Here is a 27,893-nt window from a genome sequence, read left to right as displayed (position 1 = left end):
AATTGTCACACTGTTATATACCACCCAAAAGAAGCTAAGGACACCTTGGATGTAATCATTCCTATGGTTAATCTGCCATGGTATGATCCTTAACTACTTTTGAGTAGTATATATAGATTCTGCCAGGTGGAGACCCGTGAAGGTCCCAGGGTAGAACAGGCCTTCAGCAACCCATGCTTGCCATAAAAGGCGACTATGCTTGTCGTAAGAGGCGACTAACAGGATTGGGTGGTCAGGCTTGCTGACTTGGTTGACACATGTCATCAGTTCCCAATTGCACAGATTGATGCTCATGTTGTTAATCACTGGACTGTCTGGTCCAGACTCAATTATTTACAGACCGCCACCATATAGCTGGAATACTGCTGAGTGCTGCGTAAAACTACACTCACTCACTGTCAGGTTGAAGGAGAGATGAAGGCAATATGATATACCATATACAGATAAATGGCAATTATCATTAAACAAGAACCTACCCATAGGATGATATGGTATCTGTGAACCTTCTAAGTCCCTTTGGGTGTCTTGTGGGATTACCAGGAAGTTGAGATTAGAACAGAGTACACACTGGTCCATTGTCCGGGGTAAAAATGTTAGTCTTTGAGCATGCCCCTTGCATACAGAAGCTAGTGCAATAACTCCACCCACAACGATTCTTGTTCAATGGGTTGCTGATTATAAAGATGTCAATATTCAAAACAAACTTTTTGCATATAATGTATATACCATGCGTTAGATAGGTTGATAAAAACAATTGCAAAAAATGTAAAACAATCAAATGAGCAAATGTTCTCATTTAACACATTATGCATTAATAGACTGCTGAACACAACAGTCTGAACATGAACGTAATAAACTATTGTCATTATTTAAAAAGACTTGGATTCTTAAATAGCAACAATTTCAATACACATGTTACATTAACAAAACAACTTGTGAAAAATAAATTAAATCATTTTCAAATTATGATTACAAATATCAAAATTAAGTAACAAATCACTTACAATATGTCATCAATATTACGGAAAAGTCTTGGACACACATCCAAATGTGATGTTTCATGTTACATTTGTAACAGGAGAACAAGCATGAATCAGTACAATCGACGACATCGTCAGATGTGTTGATGCAATGATAAAATATATAGAATATGTATCAGCTAACAGTGGCAAGTCATCATTTCTCTTAAAAAACAAATATTTTTATCACAGCTTGAAACAAGCATAAAAACCAAAATGTATTACACTGGGAAACAAATCAGTTATTTCAAGATATTGTTATTGCTAATTTGACAAACAGCGTGAAGATCTATGCAATGCAAGTAATATCAGTAGTAAATAAGCCATTTGTGTTAAAAACAATTAAAAAACAAATAAAACGAACATAAAAATCAGCTGATTAGCTAGACAGCTAGATCACAATGTCTAGTCCCTCTTTAATGATTCTCTCACCTGTTTGGGAGAGTAGTATGCAATAAAGTAGAACCTTTGTATGACACAGATACTACATACAGACATATTTTAATAGAAAATTGCATTGCAGGACCACAATTAACAGTGGATGTGAACAAATATAACAAGCCAATAGCAAAACAATATGAGCTGCTACTGAAAACATTTGAAAACAAAAATGTCAATTGAACATAAAACGTTCATCGTGAATACATTAAGTACCAAATACTTGCATGTCAGCATTTTTTTGATGTACTGCGATACAAACAAATAATGAAATTGCATTGGGTACATTGTGTTTGAGACAATACAATGTAAAGTAAAAATACAATGTCAAGCTGCCTTTACAGAACACGAATGAGTCAATTCGATGAATTTTGATATGTAACTAAATTAAGTACCTGATACTTGCATGTCAGAATTTCTTTTGACGCACATGTATTGCGATACAAACACACATCAGATGAAAAGGCATTCAGTACATTCTGCTTGAGACAAATAAAAAGTCAAAATACATCGTTAAGTCAATGCTGCCTTTACACATTTCGAATGGGTCGAGTTGATGAATTTTGATAGGTGACATCAAAAAGACGGAATGAGCGTAAAACCATTGCAACTGGCGTTAACACTCCATGAAGAATTTCAATCACAGGTTGTAACAGATGGCGTACACCTGTGAAGATGTTCCAGAAGAACACAATGACGGGCTGGAGGATGAGGCTGAAGGTGAGTGAGAGAACCGGCTTGAGGAAGAAGTCTCCAACACCTGTCAGTAGACCAATGATAATTGGCTGGGCCACATGGTGGAAGACAAATTTCAGTGCTTCTATGACAAAAATGATGAAAATGCCAGTGACAAGGCGTAATCCTCCAAATACTTCCTGCCACAGGCGTCGTACAACTCTCTCTGCTCTGAATACATAAAAGCATTGTCAATGATTATGAGATAACAGGCAATGTACAACTCTCTCTGCTCTCAATACACAAAGTCATTGCCATTAATGACAGGCAACATACAACCCTCTCAAATACAATTATGAGGATTCGTAACCTTAATTTCACTTTATTTGATTTACTTTTGTAATTAAATGGAAATTCACTGGTACGTTTTCACTGCAAATAGACTATATTGGCAATCTGCTTAGGGCTGCCTAAACTGCTCTTGTCTTAGTAAAAGTGAGAAGCTTTGTATCTATTGTGTTTCAAAGTAAGCAAAAGAGAGCAAGTTCAACTTTATGCCTCTTTCAGCAATATTCTAGCAATATCATGGCGTTGAACACCAGGAATGGGCACTTTACCCGTGTGGGGAATCGATGTCGGGTCTTTGGCGTGACAAGCAAACACTTTATCCATCAAGCTACCCGACCATCCCGGTAGCACAAGCACTTTCTCATGTTATATTTATGTACTTACTTGTCAGCCACACCAGGCATGATGGCTGTATCTTCGGTGTCAGGCACTTCGTACATCTTCATGTTGCAGGGGTGGAAGTGGTAGAGGATCCTACAACACAACAACCATTAGTACATCTGTCAATACAACTCAAATACTTGTGAGTGAAGATCATTTTCAAATAAGTCTTTCTACAGTTTGTGGTGATCCACTGATGCACAGTTTGGGGTATTTTTGCCAGTTTAAAGTAACACATTGTGTTTAATCTTCATTGCATGACACCACTCTCAGCAATATCACTAGTTTTACGCTGCCTTTAGCAATATTCCAGCAATATCACGGCGGAGGACACCAGAAAATGGGCTTCACACATTGTACCCATGTGGGGAATCGAACCCGGGTCTCCAGTGAGACGAGCAAAATGCTTTAACCACTAGGCTACCCCACCGCCCCAGGTGTGTTAAAGAGTGAGTTTAGTTTTATTCCTCAATATTCCAGCTATATATGGCGGTGGTCTGATAAATAGTCAAGTCTGGACCAGACAATCCAGTAACCAACAACATGAGCATCGATCTGTGCAAATGGGAACCAGTGACATGTGTCAACCAAGTAAGCGAGTCTGACCACCCGATCTCGTTAGTCGCCTCTTACAACAAGCATAGTTGCCTTTTATGGCAAGCATGGGTTGCTGGAGGGCTATTCTACCCTGGGACCTTCACAGGTCCAAAGCACTAAGGTGGTCATAAGTCAGTAAGGTAACCTTTGAGCAATGTTAAAGAATGGGAGTTAACCTTAGTAAATGTTGCTCTGTGAAAGGAGCTCGTGTAAATTAATCAAATGTGGGCCAGAAATCTCTGTGGTCAATATTCTGAACAATGATTCATTCTTTGACATCCACAATACCCATTCACCAACAATGAGCAATGATCCATATGGTCTCCTCTGCATGGTTACTAGGGAACGACTCACGGAGTGCATTCATCATATTTCACTGATAAAAAATAAAGCTTCAGATCTCTTTGTATATAATACACTATAGAAAAGTTGAAATACACGAGACAAAAAAAAACGCCTGACTTTTGTCTTATCTCTGTTTTTGGATAAAAAAAGTCACTCCTAGTAAACTTCTTATTTGAAATGATACCTGGATTTTATAAATATGGTGGGTATGAAACAGTGTAGATATCCTCTTGAAACTGGAAATACCCACTTAGCATCTAAAGTAGGGGTATCATACACACTTGGTTAACAACTTATTTGGAGCTCTGCAGTAAGCTATGGTATATTGAACTGACAACTATATCAACATATTGTTTGTCGTGTCCACATGCATTATATTTTAGTCAAAACACATGTAATGATTGACTGTTTGTTCTTTAAGGTTGCACTCAGCTAATATTTGGGCTACAATGTGGCAGTCTGTAAATAATTCAGTGATCAACATCATGAGCAATTAAACGAACAAATATCAATGGTCTCTTTGATTTTGTTACAAACTGAGAGAAAGCCGACCTTGCTCCGTCCTCATCATGGAAGACAACGGGAAGAAGGTCAGGGTCATCCACATGTTTGTTGTCTGGCATGTTCACCAGGACGTCACGTGCGCTGTACGGTGACATGACTTCTCGTCGTGTCACGTCTTCATAAGGCAAGTCTTGCTCATATCGCTGGTCATATTGCTAGAAGATAGGAGACATTGGAAAATTAGTATCTCCTCTTTCTGGAGTCAGGATTTTCAGAAGGCAGTAAAAATGATCAAGTTACACAATTCTAAATATGAAGAGGCCAGTGAGGTAGCCTAGTGGTTAAAGCGGTAAATCATCGCAATGAAGGCCTTGGTTCGATTCCCCACATGGGCATAGTGTAAAATCCGATTCTGATGTCGACTGCTGTTATAATGCTGGAATATTGCTAATAATGGCAGAAAACACTCACTCACTCACTCATAAATATATAGAAACTCACACATGAAACTATTCTTGGATTTCAATTCAGTTAGAACGTATTGCTCTTGCTTTATGACAAAAACATAACTCCTTAATAATGATACCAATCACTGAAACCTGACAATGACACTTGATAATGAAACCAAATAGTCAGATTTAACAAGGAAAGCTGATAATGAAATCTTAGAATGAAACCATATGATGAGACTTTCAAATAATGAAACCTGATGATGAAACCTTATCATTACATCTGACAATAAAAACTGGTAATTAAACCAGATTCTGACATTTGATAACGAAACCTGATATTTAAAAGTTAAAAAGAAAGCCTGGTAATGAAACCTGCAGTGGAACAGTATGTCATATCAAACTTGCTGTGTTGACAAGTTATGTCTCTGATTATGAACTACTGACTGAACCTGTGCTGAATAACACCAAACACATGTCTGCTCAGGCCAACGATTACTCACCGTAAGGACTTAGTGTGTCCACAATTATCTGCCTCAAGGACTTACTGTGTCTACAATTACCTGCCTCAAGGACTTACTGTTTCCACAATTATCTGCCTCAAGGACAACCTGTGTCTCTGATTATGAACTACTGACTGGACCTGTACTGAATAACACCAAACACATGTCTGTTCAGGTCAACAATTACCCACCTTCAGGACTATCCTGTGCTCACAATTACTTGCCTCAAAGACTTCCTGTGTCCACAATTACCTGCCTCAAGCACTTCCTGTGTCTGCAATTATCTGCCTCAAGGACTTCCTGTGTCCACAATTACCTGCCCTAAGGACAAACTGTGTCCACAAAAATCTGCCTCAAGGACTTACAGTGTCCACAATTACCTACCTCAAGAATTACTGTGTCCACAATTACCTGCCTCAAGGACTTCCTGTTTCCACAGTTATCTGCCTCAAGGACAACCTGTTTCCATACTTACCTGCCTTAAGGACTTCCTATGTCCACAATTACCTGCCCTAAGGACAAACCTGTTTCCATACTTCTCTGCCTTAAAAACTACCTGTGTCCACAATTACCTGCCTCAAGGACTTCCTGGGACGTTAATTACCTGCCCTAACGACAAACTGTGTCCATAATTACCTGCTGTAATGACCTTAATTACTACCTGTGTCCACAATGAAACTGACCTGTCTTAATGACTCCTTGTGACAAGAATTGAGAACCTGTGTCTGGTACTGGCTGTGTCAAGCACTACATGTGCCATGGTCAACCTATGTCAAGAACATAGTCATGGACTGCCAGTATCAAGCCCTCCCATATAAAGGACCAACCATATCTAGGTCTACCTGTACTGGTTGTCTCCCCTGACTCCGACCACTGCTGTAAGCTTGGTTGCCCCTCATGTTGTCTGACCTGCTGGTGGGGAGATCTGTGGCCTGGGACCTGTCTGCTAAGAAACAACAACTCTGCTACACTTGTGACTTACATTTGTTTCTCATGAAACATTTCAGATAAAAGAATAACATAAAACTGAACTTGTGATTATGTAAACAGGCTGTGGCAGGATGACTAGATGGTCACAGATTTATTGTATTAATATGTTCAAATAACTTTCTGCCTGATATGGATTTAGAAAAGTTTTTTCGATTAGCACTAGTTTCAGTACACATGTCAGCAGGTTTTGGAACAACATTTCAATATGTGCACATTCAAATACCAAATGAAGGATGTAGTAGTATAGGGAATGACAGTTCTGGACCACTTTCAAGAAAAGTCTCTACAAAGCCTTATTTAGTAAATAAGGCATTGGTTGGGACCTTAGATCTTGCTACTATTACCCCTACTACAAAAAGGTTGGGTGCCTATGTCACGTTTATATCGATGAAACAGTTTAACGTGAACCGCCTACGATCTCTTTGGTGTTCATAATAAAGGCTTGCTGGGCTTTTTGTATCCCCTGTGCTATGTACTTTTTTTTCTCGTCCTCGCTGATAGCAGACTTACGAGACTTGGATCGAATATCTTATTTCATTCCGTTATATTTTTTGAGTTCAGAGAGGATTGAACGAAACTCCTCTTCTGAGATCTTACTATCAGAGAGTGCCGTGGAAATACGCTCACTCACTGTGTTCAGCTTTGCTTCGGCCAGAACCCTGATCTCGTCGTGTTTCAATGCCTTACGATGCAGTCTGCGTGATACCAACTTAAGCGCCAACCCTAACACCCCCGCTATCCCAGCTGTTATTTCAATACCTAGCACTATAGGTGCAGCCACGATGGTGGTTAACAACCCAACGCCTGCCGCCCCTAGTCCCATGCTGGTTGCCATAAGGGTAGTGTCAGCCCCGTCCACGATATTGAAAGCTCTATTGTACTTCTTACATAGTGCTTTCCACGTGTCACGGTCATGTTCTAGTTGACGTTTCACGTCACATAACTGCCTCAAGCGGAACCCATCTACGGTTTCCAACGTCTTCGCTACTTCCTCTACGACTGGGTACAGACCCATCCTATAATATATATTATGAAAGATATTTTAATTGGGTTTCAGTTAATACTCTATCAATGTATTTGAAGTCTACAAGATCTAGACTACTACTCAGGGCAATAGGTGAGAGGCTAATAGACTTTCCTGTTGTAATAAAAACCCCACTGAGGCTTATTAAGCGGTTTATAGGACCCGTGGGGGTATCCTGTTGTATAACAATATGACAATATTTTCTTCTGTGTTCGTCATACCAATGTATTGACACCCCGGGTAAAAATTGGTGTACTCTTGAGGTGTTTTCATTGTCTAAACTAAAGAAGACTTCTATGATGAGTGTGAAAGGGGAGTATATATCAAGATTTATGTTTAAAGAATACTTGATAAATGTTAATTTATTTTTTACTACAGTCCTTAACCTATTTTTTTCGGTATTAGTAGTTCCTATGAATCCCCTCTCCGGAATGAAATCCCCGATCCAGACACCGTTGTTCCTAATCTTAGAGATAAACTCATTTTCGTCTATTGTGATATAAGGTGAGGCAAGTGTTAAGTTGATCAGCCATTTGGGCTCTTTAAAATCTGATAACGACACCCGTCTGTACACGTTGTCTTTGAAGTGCAGGATATATAAGGCGTCTTCCTCACCAGGCTGATCGAATCCCTCCGTATCTCCTAGGTCGTTAAGCGTAGTGTTGGGATGATGACTGGTCATTATTATACTATTACGATATAATTTCCAACAGGTTTTTTGATAATAGTTCAGGGGTGAACTTCATACCCATGAAGTGTATGTTGTCAGGCAGGAAGATATTGGTTAGTGATATCGTGTTTTCCACGATCACGTTGACCCCCTGCAGACTGGTGTTGGAGTCGGCACCCACCCTCACGTAAACGTTGCACACTTGATACTGGTGTCGTTTCACCCACCCGAGTTTGATCCCCTTCACTATCTCGACATCATTCCCCGATGGTTCCCCTAGGTAGACTTTGATGATCAGTGTTGAGTTTGCCGGTAGATCCTCTAGTATAGTGACCACGCCTTCGAATTCAGACACCAACTGCAATTTCACGTTTTGTATGGCCGGTTTACTCGATAGCATGTGGGCTGCCATAGTGTTGACTGGGCTGACGACTACGCTACGTCTCTGAGTTGGGACGTAAGCCACGAGCAGGGTTCCATTGTTCACGACTTTGTTTAGGTGGTTGTCTTTGTTATCCGTGAACACGTAGGGGGAGACGAGTCTAATATTGAGAAACCAGTCGTCGTTATCGGGTAACAACACCCACTTGTCATCTTCGGTGAAGACGAGCATATATGGTTTGTTTTGGACGACGGTAGTGCTCTCAACATCGTCTAAGTCGAACAGTTTACCCCCGAACGATGGGTATATTATCCAGTTATTATCACCGGTGTTGACAAGGGCGTAATTAGTGTTGACTTTTGCTCTTGTGGTATCTATTATATCACTTAGGGCTCCACCGGAGGGGACTTCAACGCGTTTGTAAATGTTGTTTTTCAGTTGAAAGGCGTACGATGTACCATCTACTCCGGGAGCGTCGAAACCGCGCGTGTCTCCGAGGTCGGAGATCCCGATATTGACGCATTTTTTCACTCCGGGCCCTTGTGCGCTGGTCATTTTACATGAAGCGTTAAGCTGAGGTATCCTATATTTACAGGATTATGATTTATATCTAACACCGATATTGTCAGCTCAGGTATGTTGCCCTGGGTTAATCTCTTATACTGCCGTGGTGAAAACGACTCGGTTCTACCGTCGTTGAATTTCTCAGTTTTCACCGGCACTGCTCTCAGTATAGTGGAAGGGTGACCTCCTTGAATGTTGTACGTTGTGCTCACCTGACCGAGATGAATGTACAGCTCTCGGTACGGTACTAGATCGGGTAACTTCGTGCCTGTGACGGTTGTTGTTGGTTTTATCTCGTCAGGAGACATACCGAGTATCCTCGCTAATGGTCGGCCGAGCCTCAAGGGGTTTCTTCCGTTGTTGATTAACACAACTGTACCGTTTGAGTCGTTCATCTTGAGTTCGGCTCCAAGGTGTTTGAAGACCTCGTCGTTTAGAGAGCACACGCTGTAGTAGCCGTCAGTTATCTGGCTGCGAGTTCCACTGACGAACAGTTTATTGTTGCTGGCGTTGATGTTAGTCCATTGCGGTAGGTAGGTGATATCGCAGAGTGCGACTTCGAGTTGGCCTGACGTGTTATCGATCGCGTGCGTCAGCTGAACGGCCTCACAGCTCGTTATTCCTGGAAGTGTTATGTACATATTATAATATATGAATTATATATTATAATATGGATTTAGCACACTTGAAAATCGTGGTGAATGCAGATGGCACGGGGTTTAAAACAACCTTTATTAATATCTTTGAAAACTATATCGTGTCCGTTAATAACGCGCAGGCGGTGGTAAACTGGAATCAAAACCCAATGCAGTTTTGGCAGAACCAACTCAACTTTGCTGTGTGGTGTGCGACGACAGGGTCAGGTGTGACACCAGACTACGGTATAGACGAACTGAGTAAGGCGGTTATTTTGTTTCATATTTATTATCAAACGAGATGAATATTGAAGGAAATAAAGGCTCCTCTTCCCCAAGATATAGGGTGGAATATGACGAATAACGGCTATGATAGACGCGCTTATGAACGTATTTGTGGGGAGTTTGAGATTCCAACGAATAAAGACTTTCGCCTTCCTGGTGTGAACCATGGTCTCGGTATAGTTCTCGTGTACTTCTACAGGTCCGGAACATATCAGGCCGGTTCTAAAGATGGTTCATACAACCCACACCGTCATACATTTACAGGCCCCACAACGAATGAACAGATCCATGTCAGCTGTATAAAGCAAACCAATCCTGATGCAGCCACAGCCTGGACTAAAATGATCTCAAAAACATCGAAAGAATTCACTCGTGCTGGTACAATACGCTTGAACGACTCGATTCGAACGTACGTGTGGGCGCTGTTGGGTGCGCAGTCTATGACGCGTTTATTACGTGTTCGGCGTGGGGTTGTACATGGCTCCGAGTGATATGCAACTGAGAGTAAAAAAAGTGGTGGGTTATAACAACAAAATAGTCATAGCCACGTCGGATCAAAAGTTGGGTATCAACCCCGATATTAACACCACCTATATCCCACACATCCCACCACGTGAAACGGGTATAGTGGCGCCACCCCCGGAGTCTAAAGTTCAACCAACACCACAGGAGGTGGCCCCCCATATTCAGACCTCCTATCAGCAGCATATTGATAATAAAACGGCCCTGGTGGTTGGTGGGGTAGCTTTGGGACTTATTTGGTTAAAGATTTTTTAGCCGCTACGTACACCAGACCCGCCACGGCGACGATGGCTGCCCACAGGTTTTGACTGAGCCACATGGCAGTTTTAGACAGAGCGCTCAACAACCACGAGACGATGCTACCCAGGATGCCGGGAAGGGCTTCGGCGGCTTTACCAGCCAGTTTAGCTAGGCCTTCCCCGAGTTTTTTTATCCAGTCTTTAACACCACCGCCTGTGGGAGTGGGAGTTCCCCCGCCGGCAGGTGTGGGGGTTCCCCCTGTCAGTGACACCACCAGGGTTGATATGATGAAACCAAATGCAGTCAGAATGCTGGCGATGGTGATCCCTTGCTCCCGGAACAATATCCGAATCCTGTCTGCTAACGTGGTGTCTCGGTAGAGGACTTGATTGATGGTTTCCCGCACACGGTTGACCTGGGATCGAAGCTTTTCTTTGTAGCCGGACGCTGTCTCCAACCAGACCTGCCTTTCATCTTCCAAATTACGTATTCGTTCCTCGATGGTGGCTTTCATAGACTCGTCCTCAGTTTCACCGAGTTTTTCCTTTTCACGGGCGATGTGGTCGTCTATCTCACTCACTTTGGCCGTGCTTTTCCAGAGCTGGCCACGAATGGTTTGCATCAACAGGTCCAACCCCTTCAGTTCCCGAAAGGTAATTTCGAGGCCCGGGAAGGGCTTGTTCTCGTAGTCGGCCAACACCTTTTCAATATCATAAGTCATGTTTTGAACCGATGTGGCGTCCCTGATGCCTTCCAGATCTTGACGGGCCTTCGGGGGAATCTTAGGTCGCGCGTCATCGTAATTTATGAAACCTAGTTCGCGGAGAAAGTTAGGTCCATGTCGACTGTCTAGTGTTGATAAGGCAAGCGGTTTTCCCGTGATTTTATTCATGAGATTGATCTCCTGGTTATCATATAAAAAATGCAGCTTGCCCGTTCTATCGAGGGTAAACCTGGAATGGTGACTTCTAAACGGTTTGATGTCATCTCTTTCTTCAACTGCGTTGTAATAATCGTTGACGGCGCCCTTCACGAGTTTGGTCCTTGGTGAGAATGAGGTCTCCTGCTCGACAGCCGGCTGTAGGCTGAATGAGGTCTCCTGATCGGCCCCTGTATCATCCATAGTATCATCCCACATCTCCCTCATAGGTATGTCTTCATCCATTATTTAGTATTAAAAATATATTTCGTTTATATATAATAATGTACGGCAGAAAATTAGATCCTTTCAGAAGATTGAGAGAGCCATTAGGAGCCAGAGCCGTGCGTCAGTCGGTGACCATCACCAATAATCCCAGCAAGATAGACCAGAATCAAACTCTGCTGGTTAGATTTCCAAACCTTGGTGAGAATGACCTCATTGTACCAGGCACTGTTCGACTGGCGTTCAATATCACGTTGACCTCCGACAACGACAAACGCGAGCTAGTGCGGAACGTGGGGCGAGCCATCATCAAGAAAACGACCGTCAAGATCAGCGGTAACGAGGTGCTGAGTATCGACGACAGCGACGTGTTTCACTGCTACAAGGATCTCTGGAAAAGCGAGAGAGAACGAGTCAATGATGTGTACCAGGGTATCAGCAAATCAACCCGGGCGCGCATAGGGTATGTCTTCACGCAAGACCAGCAAGACAAGCTATCGGACGGTGAAAAGGCCATCGCTCGAGCATACGGGAATCGATTCTGCGTGCCGCTCGACTTCGAGTTGCTCACGGGACACGCGCCGTTTTACCAGGCCGCGCTGGGTGATAGGCTCGAATACGAGCTCACGTTTAACGACTATAGCAAAGTAGTGCGTACGCCGAACGGTGATGAGGCCAGTTATGCCATAGACAACATCTCTCTGGAGTTCGACATGGTCACTAGCCCGGAGCTGGCAAGGCAGGTTCGAAGTCAGTACTCTGGGAAGATGGCCATCCTGTACGATCGCGTACTGAGGCATAGATCAGTCGTGCGAGATAAGAGCGACACTGTGTGGAATATCAACCTGAACGTGCCGGCGCGATCGATGAAAGGTATCCTGGTCGTCCCCGTGGAGTATTACGATCCATTCCGGAGGGACAGCGAGAAGTTTTTCAACCCCGAGATTGAAAAGGTGGAAGTGACCATCGAGGGCGTGCCCAACCAGCTGTTCAGTCATGGTATGAGACCACATCAGCAGTGGGATGAGATAAAAAAGCTACCAGTGGGGGATTACATAACAAAGGACCTGGACCTCGGCTCCGTGCAGATCGGTGAATACCTGACCACCAAGTACGCCCTATGGTTGGACATGCGATCCATGGATGATGATAAACTGCACGGTAGCGGGCGCCGTATAGATAACGGCAGCGAAGGGATAACCATCCAGATTACTAAGAAGGCTCAACCCGCTGGTAAGTTGAAATTATATCTGTACGTTATTATGGACGCGCAACTTAATATAGACAATGGGAGATTCGTGCAAGCCATCTACTAGTGGGGGGGAGACCCCCACACCCCCCAACAATAAACTGCCCCACCTCCCCACTGACCCACACTGCGCCATAGTGTGCGGGCAGACTGGCTGTGGGAAGACCGTTTTCGTGTTGGATATGTTGGAGGGTTACTACAAGGATGTGTTCGATAACATCGTTATCATGTGCCCTACTCTGAGTATGAATAAAACGTACGCGCGACCTTGGGTGATGACGGACCCGGACGTACACAAAATCGACCCTGGAACACGCCTGCAGGACTGGTTGAAAGCTCTTCACGAGAAATTTAAAGGGGAACCGACGCTGTTCATACTGGACGACTGCAGCGCTAATCGCGAGATAACAAAAAAGAGAGACATGCTATCGTACCTGGCCTTCTCCGGCCGGCATGCAAATCACAGCGTCTGGGTGCTAACGCAGAAGTTCAACTCGGTGTTGAAAGACCTCAGGGAGCAGACGCGATGGGTTGCCTTATTTCACTGCAAGGACAGGGATTCGTTCGAGGAGTGTTTGAGAGAGAACGACGTGATGAGTAAATTAGAACGGGAACGGGTGAAGAAACAGCTCGCTGAAACTAAACACGCTAAGCTCGTGCAAAAGACCGACCAACCAGTAGCATATATAGTATGCTAAAGCTAAGCAAAGCTAAGCAAAGCTAAGCTAAAGCTAAGCAAAGCTAAGCAAAGCTAAGCTAAAGCTAAACAAAGCTAAGCATATAGCTATGATATTTGAAGTGTTTGTCGTGTGCAACTTAACCTTCATTTCTCTGTGTTTTGCCTGCATCGGGTATTATATAGTTAAAACTAAATCTTACTTGTTATATTATAAGATGGAGTGTGAGGAATTGCTCGAACAGTTAGTACCTGGGGGTACGGCAGGCCCCACTGATGATAAGCGAGAGAAACTGGTGGCGTTGGCTGTTGGCGGCAAAGCCAAACATTACTTTGGAGACTACACTCCTGATAAAATTCACAAAATGTCAGCCGAAGAAATCGATAAGCTGTACGCTAGATACGAGTCCCGGCTCGGAGCAGAAATGACAAAGACAATAGGATCGGCTATGACCCAGATATACACCGGTATTGTGTCATACTTCCTTCCCATTCCACCAGAGCGCCGACTTTACCTGTGGGAGGACCTAGATAAAGACCCTTTTATCGAACACGCCGTGAGCTCTATCAGCTGCGAGCTGTACCACAAATATGGTATGTTGTTGGCTCCAGTGACGGCGGCGATTATCACAGCAAAGCATTGTCAATTTGAGAGAAAGAATAATAATAATAGTATAGATGGATGCTGCACAGGAGACCCCAGTGGAGGTACCCCCAACAGTGATGGAGGAGACCCCAGTGGAGGTACCCCCAACAGTGAGTCCCGAGGTGACGGTGGAGACCCCTTCAGTGGGGGTACCCCCAACAGTAACCAGGCAGAAGAATCCTAAGAGAGTAGCTGCCGGTAAAAAACGGTGGTGTAACCAACATAAAGTGGCCAACCCAACCCGACTGTTGTTGGCTGTAGGTGTAACTGCTGCCTTGGCTATCTCGTGGTTATACGTGGGGGTACCCTCCCACAGTGATCCACCACCCAACAGTGAGCCCCCCACCCCCACGGTAGACCCGCATATCATGTTATAATTTTAATATTTTATATCATATACATAATGTCTGAGGGGAAAACGTTCGTCAACGACGCATACCACGCCACAGTGGTCGCCAGTCTAGCCGTAGGGTACGCTCGGTTGACTAAAATGGTGCTTAAACAACCAACTATCAAGCTAGATTTCAACCTGCAGGATATGGGTATGCTCATAATGAACCTTGGTATGGCGATGGCCACAAAAGACATCCTAGTAAAACAAGGAATAATACCTGATAATATAATGAAATAAATATAGGATGGCCACGATAGCTATGATGGTTGGTGGGGCGTTAGTGAATGCCCTGGCATTTTCCGGGAGTAATTTCCTCTTCTCGAAACTACGAGATGATCACGCGGCTGAAATACAGGAAGAAAGGAAGCGGCACGATCTCGCTACTGAGAAATTACAAAGAGCACAGGCCGAGTACGCTAAAAAACGCCTCCAGAGGATCGATTTTATTAACGAACAACTCACGCGTGAAAACCATGCCGTTCAAACATTCAACGATGTCGATGAAGCAATGAAAGAATACTACCTACTAACTGGTAAACAATTGGAACCGCTCAATAAACCCACACTCGCTCAGTACTACACACCATCCAAGGGACAAATGAATCGTGAACTGGGCTTCACAGTGTTGGGTATAGCAGCTACTGCGTTGGTTGCGAAGCAATTAAATTAAAATACCTATATAAGTAAACATGAGACCCGCTCCATACCGATGCGAATACATACTTATGGGGAAGACCGAGGCCTGTGGTAGGAAATGCAGGAATCAGGGGTTCTGTTGTTTCCATATGGGAAGTCCTAACTACACGTGTTCTGTGTGTGGTATCGGGGTTAAAGGGCACTACTGTCTATGTAAAGCTCACGGAGCGAACGTAGTCAGACATCAACTCATCTACGAGAATAAAAAAGGCTACATAAAAGAACGTAGGCGACTGCTCAAGATAGACTCCAATTACAGTGCATGAAACAGCCACTTAAGGGTTACCTCCCTTTACTGTGAACCAATTAGACATTGGTTCTCTTAGGTGTAAACACTATGTCTACTGTACGCGAGCTGAAGCGGGTCGCAAAACAGAGAGGTGTCATCGGGTATTCTCGAATGCGGAAGTCAGCATTGTTGAGATTACTAGGTTTAGAAGCCCCTCCTACGGTAACACAATTAAAAGCTCAAGCAAAACAGCTTGGATACACGGGTTATTCAAACCTGGGGAGAGCCGGGTTAACCGCATTGTTATCACATGCCCCCGTAGCAAAACCTCCCACTGTAAAACAACTGAAAGCCGAGGCACACGATTTGGGTTTAGGCGGGTATTCCCGTATGAGAAAACCACAGCTTGTAGAATTATTACGACAGAATAGAGCTATTGACCTACAGTTCGTGCGCACTGAGCGCGCTGTAGGCAACTATTTGAGAGGTTGGCGCATGCACATTGATAGAAACATAGACATTACAGATATCAAGCCTCTGATAGCTGATAAGGTCAACCAGGAACTAAATAACCTAGGAAGTATCAAGTTTCAGATCACAGTGAAAATGTCGCTCGATAAGCAGGTTGGGAGTACCACTGAATATGTTCAGCCTTACTTCCGAGGTCAACAAGAGGTCGCCACACATACAGAGACCATTGACACATCAATCGATACCAGTTTTCAGCAGATACGAGAATACCTAGAACGCTACACACACTTGGGGTCCGGGTGGGCTGTAGATAAAATCGATAATGTCTATCTAGACATAGCTAACTACGTGCCGTTCAGAGGCGGGTCATACCTAGCCTTGCCTCCCTACTATAAGAACAAACATGCCATAGTAAACGTTAAGAATAGAGGAAACGATTGCCTGAGGTTAGCTATCAGGTTAGCCTTATTTCCAGCTGGCACTCATTCAGATAGGCTTTCTAGCTATCCCCAAGACGATGGGCTCAACTGGGATGGTATAGATGAACCCACCCCCATATCCCAGATCACTAAAGTAGAAAAACAGAATAATCTGGCTATAAATGTCTTTGGGCACGAAGGTAACACAACAATAGTACTCAGGGTCAGCCCGGTGAAGGATCGCCAAGTTATCAATATATTCATGATCCAACAAGGTGAAAAGTATCACTACACGTGGATAAAACATCTCAGCCGGTTGTTGCACGACCAGTCGAAACACGATGGGGAAAAACACTTTTGTGTACGATGCCTACACGGTTTCAGTCGAGCTGATTTATTAGAATCCCACCGGGATGATTGTCAAGGTGTGGGGCAGACGGCCATACGAGTCGATATGCCTAAGGAAGATAATAAAATCCTAAAATTCAGTAACCACAAGAACCAAATGTCTGTGCCTTATATCATATACGCCGACTTCGAAGCCTTAGTTGTGGGTGGGGATTCCCCCAGTGGTAGCTTCACCCACAAGACACAAGAGCATAAAGCCAGTTCGTTTGGATACATTGTCGTCCGTTGTGACGGGGAAACGAAAGCTCCGGTAGTGTATAGGGCCCTGACGCGGCTGAAAGGTTTCTAAAGTGTTTGCAGGAGGAAGAAAAAATTATTAGGAATGCATTGTATAAAATCGCTCCCATGTGTCTGACCCAAGACGACAAGCTAGCTCACAAGCGTAGCACTAAATGTCACGTGTGTGACTCACCACTTAACGGTGATTCGGTGAGAGATCACTGCCACATAACTGGTAAGTATAGAGGCGCCGCTCACAGCGCGTGCAACCTCAAGCTTAAAATCAACCCTAAGACAATAAACATCCCCGTTGTCTTTCACAACTTGAGAGGGTACGACTCACACTTGATCATGCAGGCCATCGCGAAAATCGATGGTAATATAACGTGCATCCCCAACAACATGGAGAGATACATCTCCTTCAGCTTAAACGGACTTAGGTTCATTGACTCGTTTCAGTTCCTCCTGTCGTCACTTGACAGTCTGGTCAAGGCCAACAATACCTTCCCTATCACCGATCGATACACAGACGCCGAGACTAGACCCCTGCTTATGAGGAAGGGTGTGTACCCCTATGAGTACATGGATAGTTGGGTCAAGTTCACCGAGACCAGACTACCCCCTATTGACTGCTTTTATAGCAAGCTGAATGAGGCGTCCGTCTCACGAGATGATTACTCGCACGCGACTAACGTATGGAATAAACTGGGTTGTAAGAACCTGGGTGATTATCACGACCTGTACTTGAGGACAGATGTACTGCTGTTAGCCGACGTGTTTGAGACGTTTAGGCGGACGTGTTTCAAGCAGTATAAACTCGACCCCGCATGGTATTACACCAGCCCAGGTCTGTCGTGGGACGCCTTGCTTAAAAAGACCGGAGTTAATTTGGAATTGCTCACAGATTACGACATGCACCTATTCATTGAGAAAGGCTTGCGAGGTGGGATTTCCATGGCATCCAAACGATACGCGAAAGCAAATAATCAATACGTGAAAGGTTACGATCCTAACAAGCCAACCAATCACATTCTCTACCTCGACGCAAACAACCTGTACGGCTGGGCCATGAGCCAGTATCTACCTACAGGGGGATTCGAATGGGTACCCCACGTTGATGTTATGGGGGTTGCACCAGATTCGAACAAAGGGTATATCCTCGAGGTTGACTTAGAGTATACCAAGGAATTACACACATCACACAACAGCTACCCCCTGGCCCCCGAACGTATGAGGGTTAACCCAGACTGGATGTCTGAGTACCAACATAACTTGTTAGGTGGGCGTGTGACAGACGTTGAAAAACTCGTGCCTAACTTAATGAATAAGACCAAGTACATCGTTCACTATCGCAACCTACAGCTGTACCTGTCGTTGGGTATGAGGCTGACCAAAATACACAGGGTGCTCATGTTCGACCAGAGCCCATGGATGGAGCCCTACATCAGAATGAACACAGACCTACGAAAAAAAGCCACCAGTGATTTTGAGAAAAATCTCTACAAGCTCATGAACAACTCGGTGTTTGGTAAGACTATGGAGAACCTGAGGAAACGCGTGACCGTGAAGCTGGTTTGGTCGAGTGAGGAAGACAAGCTCAGGAGATTGATAGTCAGTCCGGCATTCAACCGTAGTAAGATATTCACAGACAACCTGGTTGCCCTACACATGAAGAAAAGCCACATAAAATTCAACCGGCCTGTTTACGTGGGGATGAGCATCCTCGATTTATCCAAACACCTGATGTACGACTTTTACTACAACGAGCTCAAGAAACAGTACGGCGACAGGTGTGAAGTGCTGTACACTGACATGGATTCCCTGCTGATGGAGATTCGAACCGAGGACGTGTACGAGGACATGAAAAAACACCTCGATTTATACAACACCAGCGACTACCCTAAGACCCATGCCCTACACAGTACGGTAAATAAAAAGGTCCTAGGTAAGATGAAGGACGAGTGTGCTGGCACGCCCATAGCCGAGTACATAGGTTTGAGACCTAAGATGTACTCCATACTGAAAGCCGACAATAGTGAGATCCGGAAGGCTAAGGGGGTTAAGAAGTATGTGGTGAAACAACACATCAAACACGCCAGATTCAAGGAAGCCCTGTTCAAGACCCGTACCTTTAGGCATAAAATGAACACACTTAGAAGTGATGGACATAAGATATACGGACTGACTATAAACAAGACGTCCCTGTCGCCTATGGACACGAAATGTTGGATAGCTATTGATGGGATAAACACATACGCGTATGGACATGAAAAAATTTGAGGCTATTTACTACAGCCCGCGTGGGTACTGGAAAGGAGCTAGCGCAGTAGATAAGCTAGCTAAAATAGCGCGAGTACCCCCCGGAGGAAGCCAAAGCGTGGCTTGAAAAACAAGCCCTGTGGCAGATCTATTTGCCGGCATCACGCTACGTGCCTAGAAGGAGGTTCGGTATTAACATACCTAATAGCGTTCACCAGGCAGACCTACTGTTCCTACCCCACGACAAGAGGTACAAGTATGCCTTAACCGTAGTGGACGTAGCCAGTCGTTACAAGGAAGCCGAACCCTTGACCACGAAAGATTCGGCCCAGGTAGCCAGAGGATTCGAACGCATATACAAACGCAGTCCGCTGACGTGGCCAACAGAGCTGCAAGTTGACCCCGGACGGGAGTTCATGGGTGCCGTGTCACAACTGCTAGCCAAACACGATACAAAGGTCAGGCGTGGCACGGCTGGAGCCCATCGCAGCCAAGCCATAGTTGAGAGATTTAATAGGACTTTGGCTGAGCGCTTGTTCGGCTATCAGTATGCTAGGGAGATGGCCACCCCTGGAAAACGATCGACTGAATGGGTCACGAGGTTACCCAAGGTGGTGTCGGCAATCAACCATGAAGTCACCCGTCTCACCGGTAAGAAACCGACAGATGCTATCAAACTAAAATCAATAGTTGCAGAGTCGGCCGCTCCATTGCGTGGGAAGGAGAAACAGATACCAGATAGGGCCCTAGTGAGGTATCTATACCAGCCGGGGGAACACGAGGGTGATAGCCGTAAGCGAGCCACCGATCCTATATGGTCAGTCAAAACTTACAACATAGATAAAGTGGATATGAAAGCCGACGAACCTAACTTATACTACTTGAGGGAGGGCCGGGTAGGGGGTTTGTAAGAGAAGAATTAATGATCGTACCGTACGGCACAGTGTTACTTCCAACACACGTTAAGTAGTAGGGGTAATAGTAGCAAGATCTAAGGTCCCAACCAAAGCCTTATTTACTAAATAAGGCTTTGTAGAGACTTTTCTTGAAAGTGGTCCAGAACTGTCATTCCCTATACTACTGATGTTCCCAGTTTCAGTATTGCAGAATAAATATAGTGAAAATGTATATAAATTAAAAGTATGTGGTACAGTATGCCCATCCTGCATGTATTTGTTGTGTATCACAATAGATTGACTTCAAATATTCATACTGCCCAAATGTAACATACAACAACAATATCCAATAACATTTCAATCTGTACCCTAGAAAAAAGAAATAAAGCGATAAAAAATCCAGTCATGATATGTAACATCCTGCCATCCATCTGTAACATATTCACTTCCTTTGTACCATCATGAAATATCTCTGTGACATGATGTTTGATTCGCCAGGATACAGATCACTCTGTGTGTCTCACCATCTCTCTGCTCTTTCTTCCTCCGATTTCTCTCCTCTGTCTCTCGTTTCTTCTCCTTCTTCAATGTGGCGTTCAGGTCTCTCAGCGTCCTCTCTTCAGCATCAGAGTCATCCCATGATCCAACACCACCTAAATAAACGGACACTCACTGTGAGCTCTACTTCTCACTTTGACTATAACTACATGCAACAACTATTTCTAAGATGCTTCGGTGAAAGATCAAAGGTGCCGATAATACTTTATCAGACGATAACATGCACTTTTTGCATTACGTCACAATGTGTTGACGTCATTGCGCCATTCCAGCTGGCCCCCTCATAATCGAAATTTTTTGCATTACATCACAATGTAACCGACGTCATGATGGATGTCAGTTGCCATCGCCTCGTACAGTCTCCCACTGTAAACTGCTTTACTGAGACGTTCATATTGCCTTGTATGGTTTAAGAGAATCACAGATGTAATTAAGATGATCTAGCGAAGATATTTAACCCGAACATAAACTGTCACCAAACTGTTCATCATTTGTTTTTCTAGTAACATTTGTCTTAACGTTGGGGGCTGACACGTCAAAAGAACAGCGCGTCAGTTAGCTCTGTGCAACGATTCTTAATTTAGGTCACAGACACCGTCGTTTGTTTTCTGCCATAGATAAATCGAAATTAGGCTTAGAAATTATTAAATACGCCATCTTAGAAAAGAAACACAGTTCATTCTACCACCATGTATAGTGTAATAAAGCACACTTTCGCCCTGAACTATTATATCATTAAAGCACTTGATCGCAAGCGTCCTTGTGCTTTAACTATAATAGTTCAGGGCGAAAGTGTGCTTTATTACACTATACATGGTGGTATTTCTTAAATAGATACTAGGGATATCAGCCATGCTGGTGCAAGATGTGCAGATGGGGAAAGAAAATTTAAAAATTTCAGCATACTAGTCATTTGACAAAACCATATCTGTTGCACATATTGGGTTTGAATGTCCTTGTTCAACTGTGAGATTGAAAGTGACAGTGACAAATAGTTTGATAGGGTCCAAACATATGAATCCTCTGAGTTGGTCAAATTAATTGCATTTTTCATTAATTAAATATATTGTAGTGAGTATTAATTATTTGTATCATTTTAGGTGCACTGTCAAAGGACTGTGAAAATATTTCATCCTTGCCATTCCAATATTTACCGTACCATGGCACACATATAAACCAGTATTATAATCACAGCAATTCGTAAGACATGGCATCCATTTCAGTAATCAAATAATAAGAAAATAATATTTATGCTTGCAATATGTGTGTATGATAAATTTAAGATCCATGAAAATGTATAAATATATATTTCAACCTGATCACCAGGCATACCTGTACAATATTTCACTTATATACATGCCATCACTTTAGGTGTCTGGCATTGTCTGATATTTACAGATATTCAGACAATCCAAATGCATGCATATAGGGAATACAGTTCTCAGCTTTAACTGAAGCTGTGAGACGATGTGACATCTTGCATCGTCTCACACACTTGGGTAAGTTTCAGCTGCGTCAGCACATCATCAACACACACACTAACCTCCTTGCCCAGCTGGGTTGGCCAGTTGCGGGGTTGGAGAGACATCGTAGGTGTTGCCCTTCCTGCCCCGACCTGGCCGCTGACCTAAGTCTTCCTGTCTGCCATCATCTGTACAACACAAGGACAAGTGGTCAGCTTATGTTTCTTGACCAGCCTTAGTTTCCTTATTTCTCCCTGTATTTCCCATGACCTACCAACCCTGACTTTTCATATCCATGTAAAGCAAGAACATGTTTCCTTATCTCAGTTTTCCCAGCACTTTTGAAATATATTATTTTAGAAAATAAAATATCCACATCACTTTGATCTTTCTTCATCTATAGCTAATATGAAATTGTTTCTGGTGGAAAGTGACTGATCTGTGATATCTACCTTCAAGTGCTCAGTTGAAGTTGTAAGGTAAGGCTGTCTGTGACAGTTGCCATAGTTACTGACATGTGAAACTGATCTGTGTTATCTACTTTCAAGCATCACGTTGAAGTCATAAGGTGAGTTGGCTATGACAGTAACCACAGTTTTTGACACATGTAAAACAGATACTGACACATGTAAAATTTCAAGTGCCCCACAAAGTCATAAGGTGAGTTGTCTGTGAAAGTGTGACAGTTACCACGGTTGCTGACATGTTAAACTGATCTGCGATATCTACCTTCAAGTGCCCCCTTGAAGTCAAAAGGGGGATTGTCAGGGACAGACTGGATCCGAGGTGAGGTGTCGGCCGGACTGCCACACAAAGACAGGTGAAAAATTGTAAAAAATACTGGCACACAACTAATGTTCATCTAAAAACCGTCACAAGCACTACACAAATTATGTGCAAAGCATTCTGGGTATTTGACAACTCTTATACATAACCATGACTGATAATGAAAGCAGTACGCCTTGTGGTGAATTATAATTGCTGGTTTTGTTAGATGATTTACAAACTACCTGTTTAATTAGAATTTGTTTTGGTTGTGAAAATATCATGGTTGTAAACTGGAGAGGGAGGCTGCTTCAAAAGTGTAATTATCAGACTCAGCTGTAAAAACCTAATTTTGAAACATAAACCATTGGAATTTGTCTCACCATTATTTATTATATGGGACAGTGATCCATAAACAATTATTAACCAATAAAAAATGTAATTTTATCGGCACTTTAATATTCTGAAGGGCTCTTTCATCACTTCACAGTGACAAGGATTCTCTTTCATTAACCATTCAAAACTTGAAAAACATTAAAAGAGTTCTACCACAAAATGTGCCTACAGAAGGATTCAAATGTTAATCTTTTACCAATAGACGACAACAGTGAAGTGCTGACAGATGAAAAATATGTATTTGAAATACAACCTACTTTCTTTGTTTGGGGATTATGTTTGAATTCCGTTGGACTGTCTCTCCATTATCTGAAAAGATATATACACAAGCATCAATATACTCAAACACAGAGACAATGTGTTTGTGCTAACTTAGCATCACATGCAGTTCTACCAAAGAAAACTTGCAGAACACTGTGCAGAAAAATGCAGAAAAACCCACATAAGTCATGGAAATAGCAACATGAACATATTACCTTACTACTGAAACAATAAACTCGACAATATTTTTTATACCAGCGAACGTTGACCTCTACTGCGCATATGCATTACAATCTGCACTTTCAAATTAACAATCTGAATCACATAGAAAAAGTATTGACTACTTTGAAATAATTACTATGAATTTTTATTTTTCATACCAGTGGAAAGTAAACAAAACAAGTGTGCAAACTTCCTGTCCCATATGCACACACACAAAATCAAAGTGGGCTCGGACAACATAAACAAACCTCAAGGATACATGAGTCCATGGTTCCCTCGCGACCAGTGAACAACTTATAATATCCCACTTGTGTAGATCTATGCTCATGTTGCTGATCACTGAATTGTCCAGTCCAGACTCAATTATTTACAAACTGCCACCATATAGCTGGAATATTGCTGAGTAAGGCACAAAACTAAACTCACTCACCCACTTTGATCACACTCACTGGGTTCACTCAGTTATACAGGGTCCAAAATCTAGTCTGGTTTATGCTGGCAATATGACAAGCCACAACCTTTACAAAATCCCAAATTCTACAGTGACACAACAGACACATATCAAGCCCCAACGATCATACAAATGGTTTGTTCACAGGAATGGGTCAATATCAGTGACCAAAATATCACAGTATTAGCCAGCATCTAACAGAGGCCTAATATGAATGTTTTTCAAACGGGCATATGCCCCAGCATCATGCAGAACCAGGCGCTAGTCTACGTGTGGCGTTTAATTGAGGAAATATGGTATAACTTGATGTGTAAGCTTGATGTTGGAAGAAAAGCAGAAATGATGCAGACGAGGGATGGCAACAGGAAAATTGTTTTTCAGCTGAAAACTCAATAACACTGTGTCACCGAACTGGGGGTCAGATAATTAAAAAAACTGACCAACTGGAAATAAAATCAGTGGAAATTGCCATACATGCAGAATCCCTGTAGAGCCTGAATATTCATGGACACACATCAAGGAATGAATACATAATGCTACCATTCACTTGCTTCCCTGTGGACCTTTCCTTGGGCTTGGGTCTGGCTTCACTCATCTCAGACTTGTCTTCATCATCCTGTAGTGCAGCGTGGTATGGGGATCGGAGGGGCACTTTTTTCTGTTGCCGTGGTGATGTGAAATCCAGGGTGCTTTCATCATCCCAGTCAGATCCAGAATCACTGGCAACAGTTTGACTTCTGTCAGCCTGAAACAATCACAATCTCTGTTCAGGTTGATGTAAATACTGATCAGTTGTCTTTGAAATCCTGAACCTGAGGAAATCTAGACTTGCTTCATTCATTTCGATCCCTAAATTTGCAGAAAGGAAAAGTAATGTGGTTCAGGGACTGGGAGACAGACTGAATCGATATGTGTTTTTTGGTGAACATGATGTGCTCAGTACAACTGCAAAACAATTTGATGAAACCGATAGATCACTTTACAAATTGTCACAAACACTATCAGTTCTACATGTAGAATTAGTAAACAGATATATCAATCTAACACTGAAAACAATGTTGACACACAGCCACTAACTGTCAAAAATATGGATCTTTTAACAATTCGTTAATACTTCTAATAAACAAAAATGTTCCACAGAATTGAACAAACTCATTGAAAAGTCCACTGAATACTTGTCTCTGGACAATTCCTGCTATATGCAAAGTCAGAACTACAATAATGGCCTCTTAACACAATTCTGCCTAGGGCCCTTTTCATAATAATTCCTGTAATGTTCAAAATAACAAATTCAGTGTCATACCACCATGACCACTGAAGCTAGGGACACAAGAGACCCAATTCATTTCAGACAATTATAACTATTAACAACAAGTTCTGGTAGTTAATCAAATGCAACTTCACAATTTCCTATCGACTTCTGCAACTCACACTTTATGATGCATTGAATGTCAAGATCCTGTGGTCATGCAAGCTATTTTGATTAATCTATGTGATCACGTCCCAAATGGGTCAGTCTTTATTCATGGTGTCAGCCACTGATCTTCCTGACTCAATTGTTTACAAATTGCCATAAGAAAGATGGAATATTGCGGAGTGTAGCATTAAACAACACATTTTCTGTCTGAATACATGACATATATTATGGGCAACAACTTTTTCCATTCTTTATCAAGACATTTAGCTAAATACTTCCATCCATCACATCACGAAGGAGCAAAGGTTGGTTCAGAAGTGTCATGATAAAGAACAAAATGAAATTGTTATCATAAAAACGTGTCATATATTCATGTTCGTCCAACTTCTAAATGATTTTTAAGAACAGAATTTGGTGTCATTAATTAAAGCTATCAATTTGTATTTGATTACCTAGAAGATTTATCAGTAACTGTTCCCAACCACTAATAATGATAAAGATGACAGCGAAAGGTTTTCTTGAAGAGGATGGAGATTATCTCAACTTGCTAAGATCCACGAACATGAAGGATCATCTCAATTTCTGCAACAAAGTCTTATCATGCACCACCTTACTAAATTGATTCCACTTATCCTGCAATAAGATTGAAAATTACGTAACTGAGAAATACTGCCTTTGTTAAACTGAAGCTATTTGTAACATAATGCACTATATTTCTAAATCCCGAAAACATTCGGTACAATCTCGATCCTAGCCGAGATAAGGCTAAAGATCTGACATCATGATTTATACAATCAAGGAACCACAAGTTATCAAACACCAAGAAATGTCTCATTTTCCACAGATGGAATGACGTATTACGCTCACCATCGTGAAACAGCGAATCAATATTCCTTAACGCCGGGACGTTGCGTAAAACATTTGCTCATAAGAGATGCACCTTGGAATTTCCGAAACCAAGGCAAATACGTAAACTTCCGGTTTGACATGCGCACATTCAACTAATAATTTTTGAAGCGGTCATACAATCTTCCCCGAGAGACATTTCGATGGATGCATTACTGTATTAAGCAATGCACATTAATATCTGTTTGAATATGAAATCTTTTTTCTCATCCGTCTTCATTTGTTTAAGACACACGGGAGACTAAATGCTTCGGTTATCTACTGTGCTGCTGATCAAGATTAATGTCCCTACAAAATATGTTTTTAGATAAAACAACATCGAAAAACATGCATTTCCTACAAACTCATATGAATTACACTTGTGGCAATTTTTTATGATATCAAAATAACATACGAGAATCTTTTTACCATAAGTTACAGAATAACATAAACCGAATATTAATGGCGGTGAAACTCAGGTAGTGCACGTGCCTATGTCATATACAACTGGTTTGTTGTAGTTTAAAGTGTCAGCTGGTATTCTTGTAACATGTGTTTTATTTCCAGGCTTCTTTGCTTGTCGTAAGAGGGGACTAACGGGATCGGGTGGTCAGGCTTGCTGACGTGTTTGACACATGTCATCGGTTCCCAGTTGCGCAGACAGATCGATGTTCATGCTGTTGATCACAGTGTTGTCTGGTCCAGACTCGATTATTTACAGGCCGATTTCCATATAGCTGGATTATTGCTGAGTGCGGCGTAGACCTAAAATCACTCACTCACTCACTCACTCACTCACTCACTCACTCACTCACTCACTCACTCACTCACTCACTCACTCACTCACTCACTCACTCACATCTTCCAGCAAGCTTCGCAACCCGCTGGCCACATAGACAAGAGCAGTTTACTTTCAAGTCCCCATAAAAAGCAAAATTGTCAAAAAGATAATTTAATTTCTATATTTGGATTTTAACAATTGCTTAAAGGTATTAGACCTCCCTCAATGATCTTTTGCAATGTGATTTAATCCGTCTAACAAGAAATTATAATAATTTGTATACTGTGGCATGATCTTTACCGTACAAACCGTCCAATCACAGAAGCACAGTGGTCTCTTCAGCTGAACAATCCAGACGGTTGCTTGGAGGAATTGTAAATAATTAATGTCGTCTGACCGAGAGATCACGCCGATGTT

The 27,893-nt window shown here is 42.6% G+C and overlaps 2 protein-coding genes across 2 annotated transcripts in view; one reads left to right on the top strand and one right to left on the bottom strand.

The window, feature by feature from the left end:
• The window catches only part of LOC137261098 (mediator of RNA polymerase II transcription subunit 18-like), a 189,801-nt gene extending 164,731 nt beyond the window's left edge, over positions 1–25,070 (top strand). The window contains exon 8 of the mRNA XM_067798774.1: positions 25,058–25,070. The gene's annotated coding sequence lies outside the window, so the exon portion shown is untranslated. The remainder of the gene's footprint in view (positions 1–25,057) is intronic.
• LOC137261097 (uncharacterized) lies at positions 1,950–26,763 on the bottom strand. Its single transcript, XM_067798772.1, has 10 exons — positions 26,678–26,763; positions 24,934–25,138; positions 23,717–23,768; positions 23,028–23,101; positions 22,379–22,486; positions 20,802–20,930; positions 6,102–6,202; positions 4,356–4,522; positions 2,865–2,954; positions 1,950–2,363 (listed from the first exon to the last, which is right to left on the bottom strand). Exons 1-10 carry the CDS (start codon positions 26,678–26,680, stop codon positions 1,988–1,990), a joined length of 1,305 nt encoding a protein of 434 aa, XP_067654873.1. The 5' UTR covers positions 26,681–26,763; the 3' UTR covers positions 1,950–1,987.
• Between the last annotated feature and the right edge of the window lie 1,130 nt (positions 26,764–27,893).

The sequence above is a fragment of the Haliotis asinina genome, chromosome 14 (assembly GCF_037392515.1).
Source record: "Haliotis asinina isolate JCU_RB_2024 chromosome 14, JCU_Hal_asi_v2, whole genome shotgun sequence".
In the NCBI taxonomy this organism is placed as follows: Eukaryota; Metazoa; Mollusca; class Gastropoda; order Lepetellida; family Haliotidae; genus Haliotis; species Haliotis asinina.
The sequence above is the reverse complement of the archived record's forward strand: the minus strand, read 5'-3'. Positions and strand labels throughout refer to the sequence as shown.

What these genes read in the sequence shown, in the direction of transcription:
- LOC137261097 (XM_067798772.1), bottom strand. An exon ending in CAACCCAGCTGGGCAAGGAG is followed by an intron (nt 20,931 to 22,378) that starts GTTAGTGTGTGT and finishes CCGTTTATTTAG; the next exon opens with GTGGTGTTGGATCATGGGAT. An exon ending in GAAGAAAGAGCAGAGAGATG is followed by an intron (nt 6,203 to 20,801) that starts GTGAGACACACA and finishes GTTTCTTAGCAG; the next exon opens with ACAGGTCCCAGGCCACAGAT.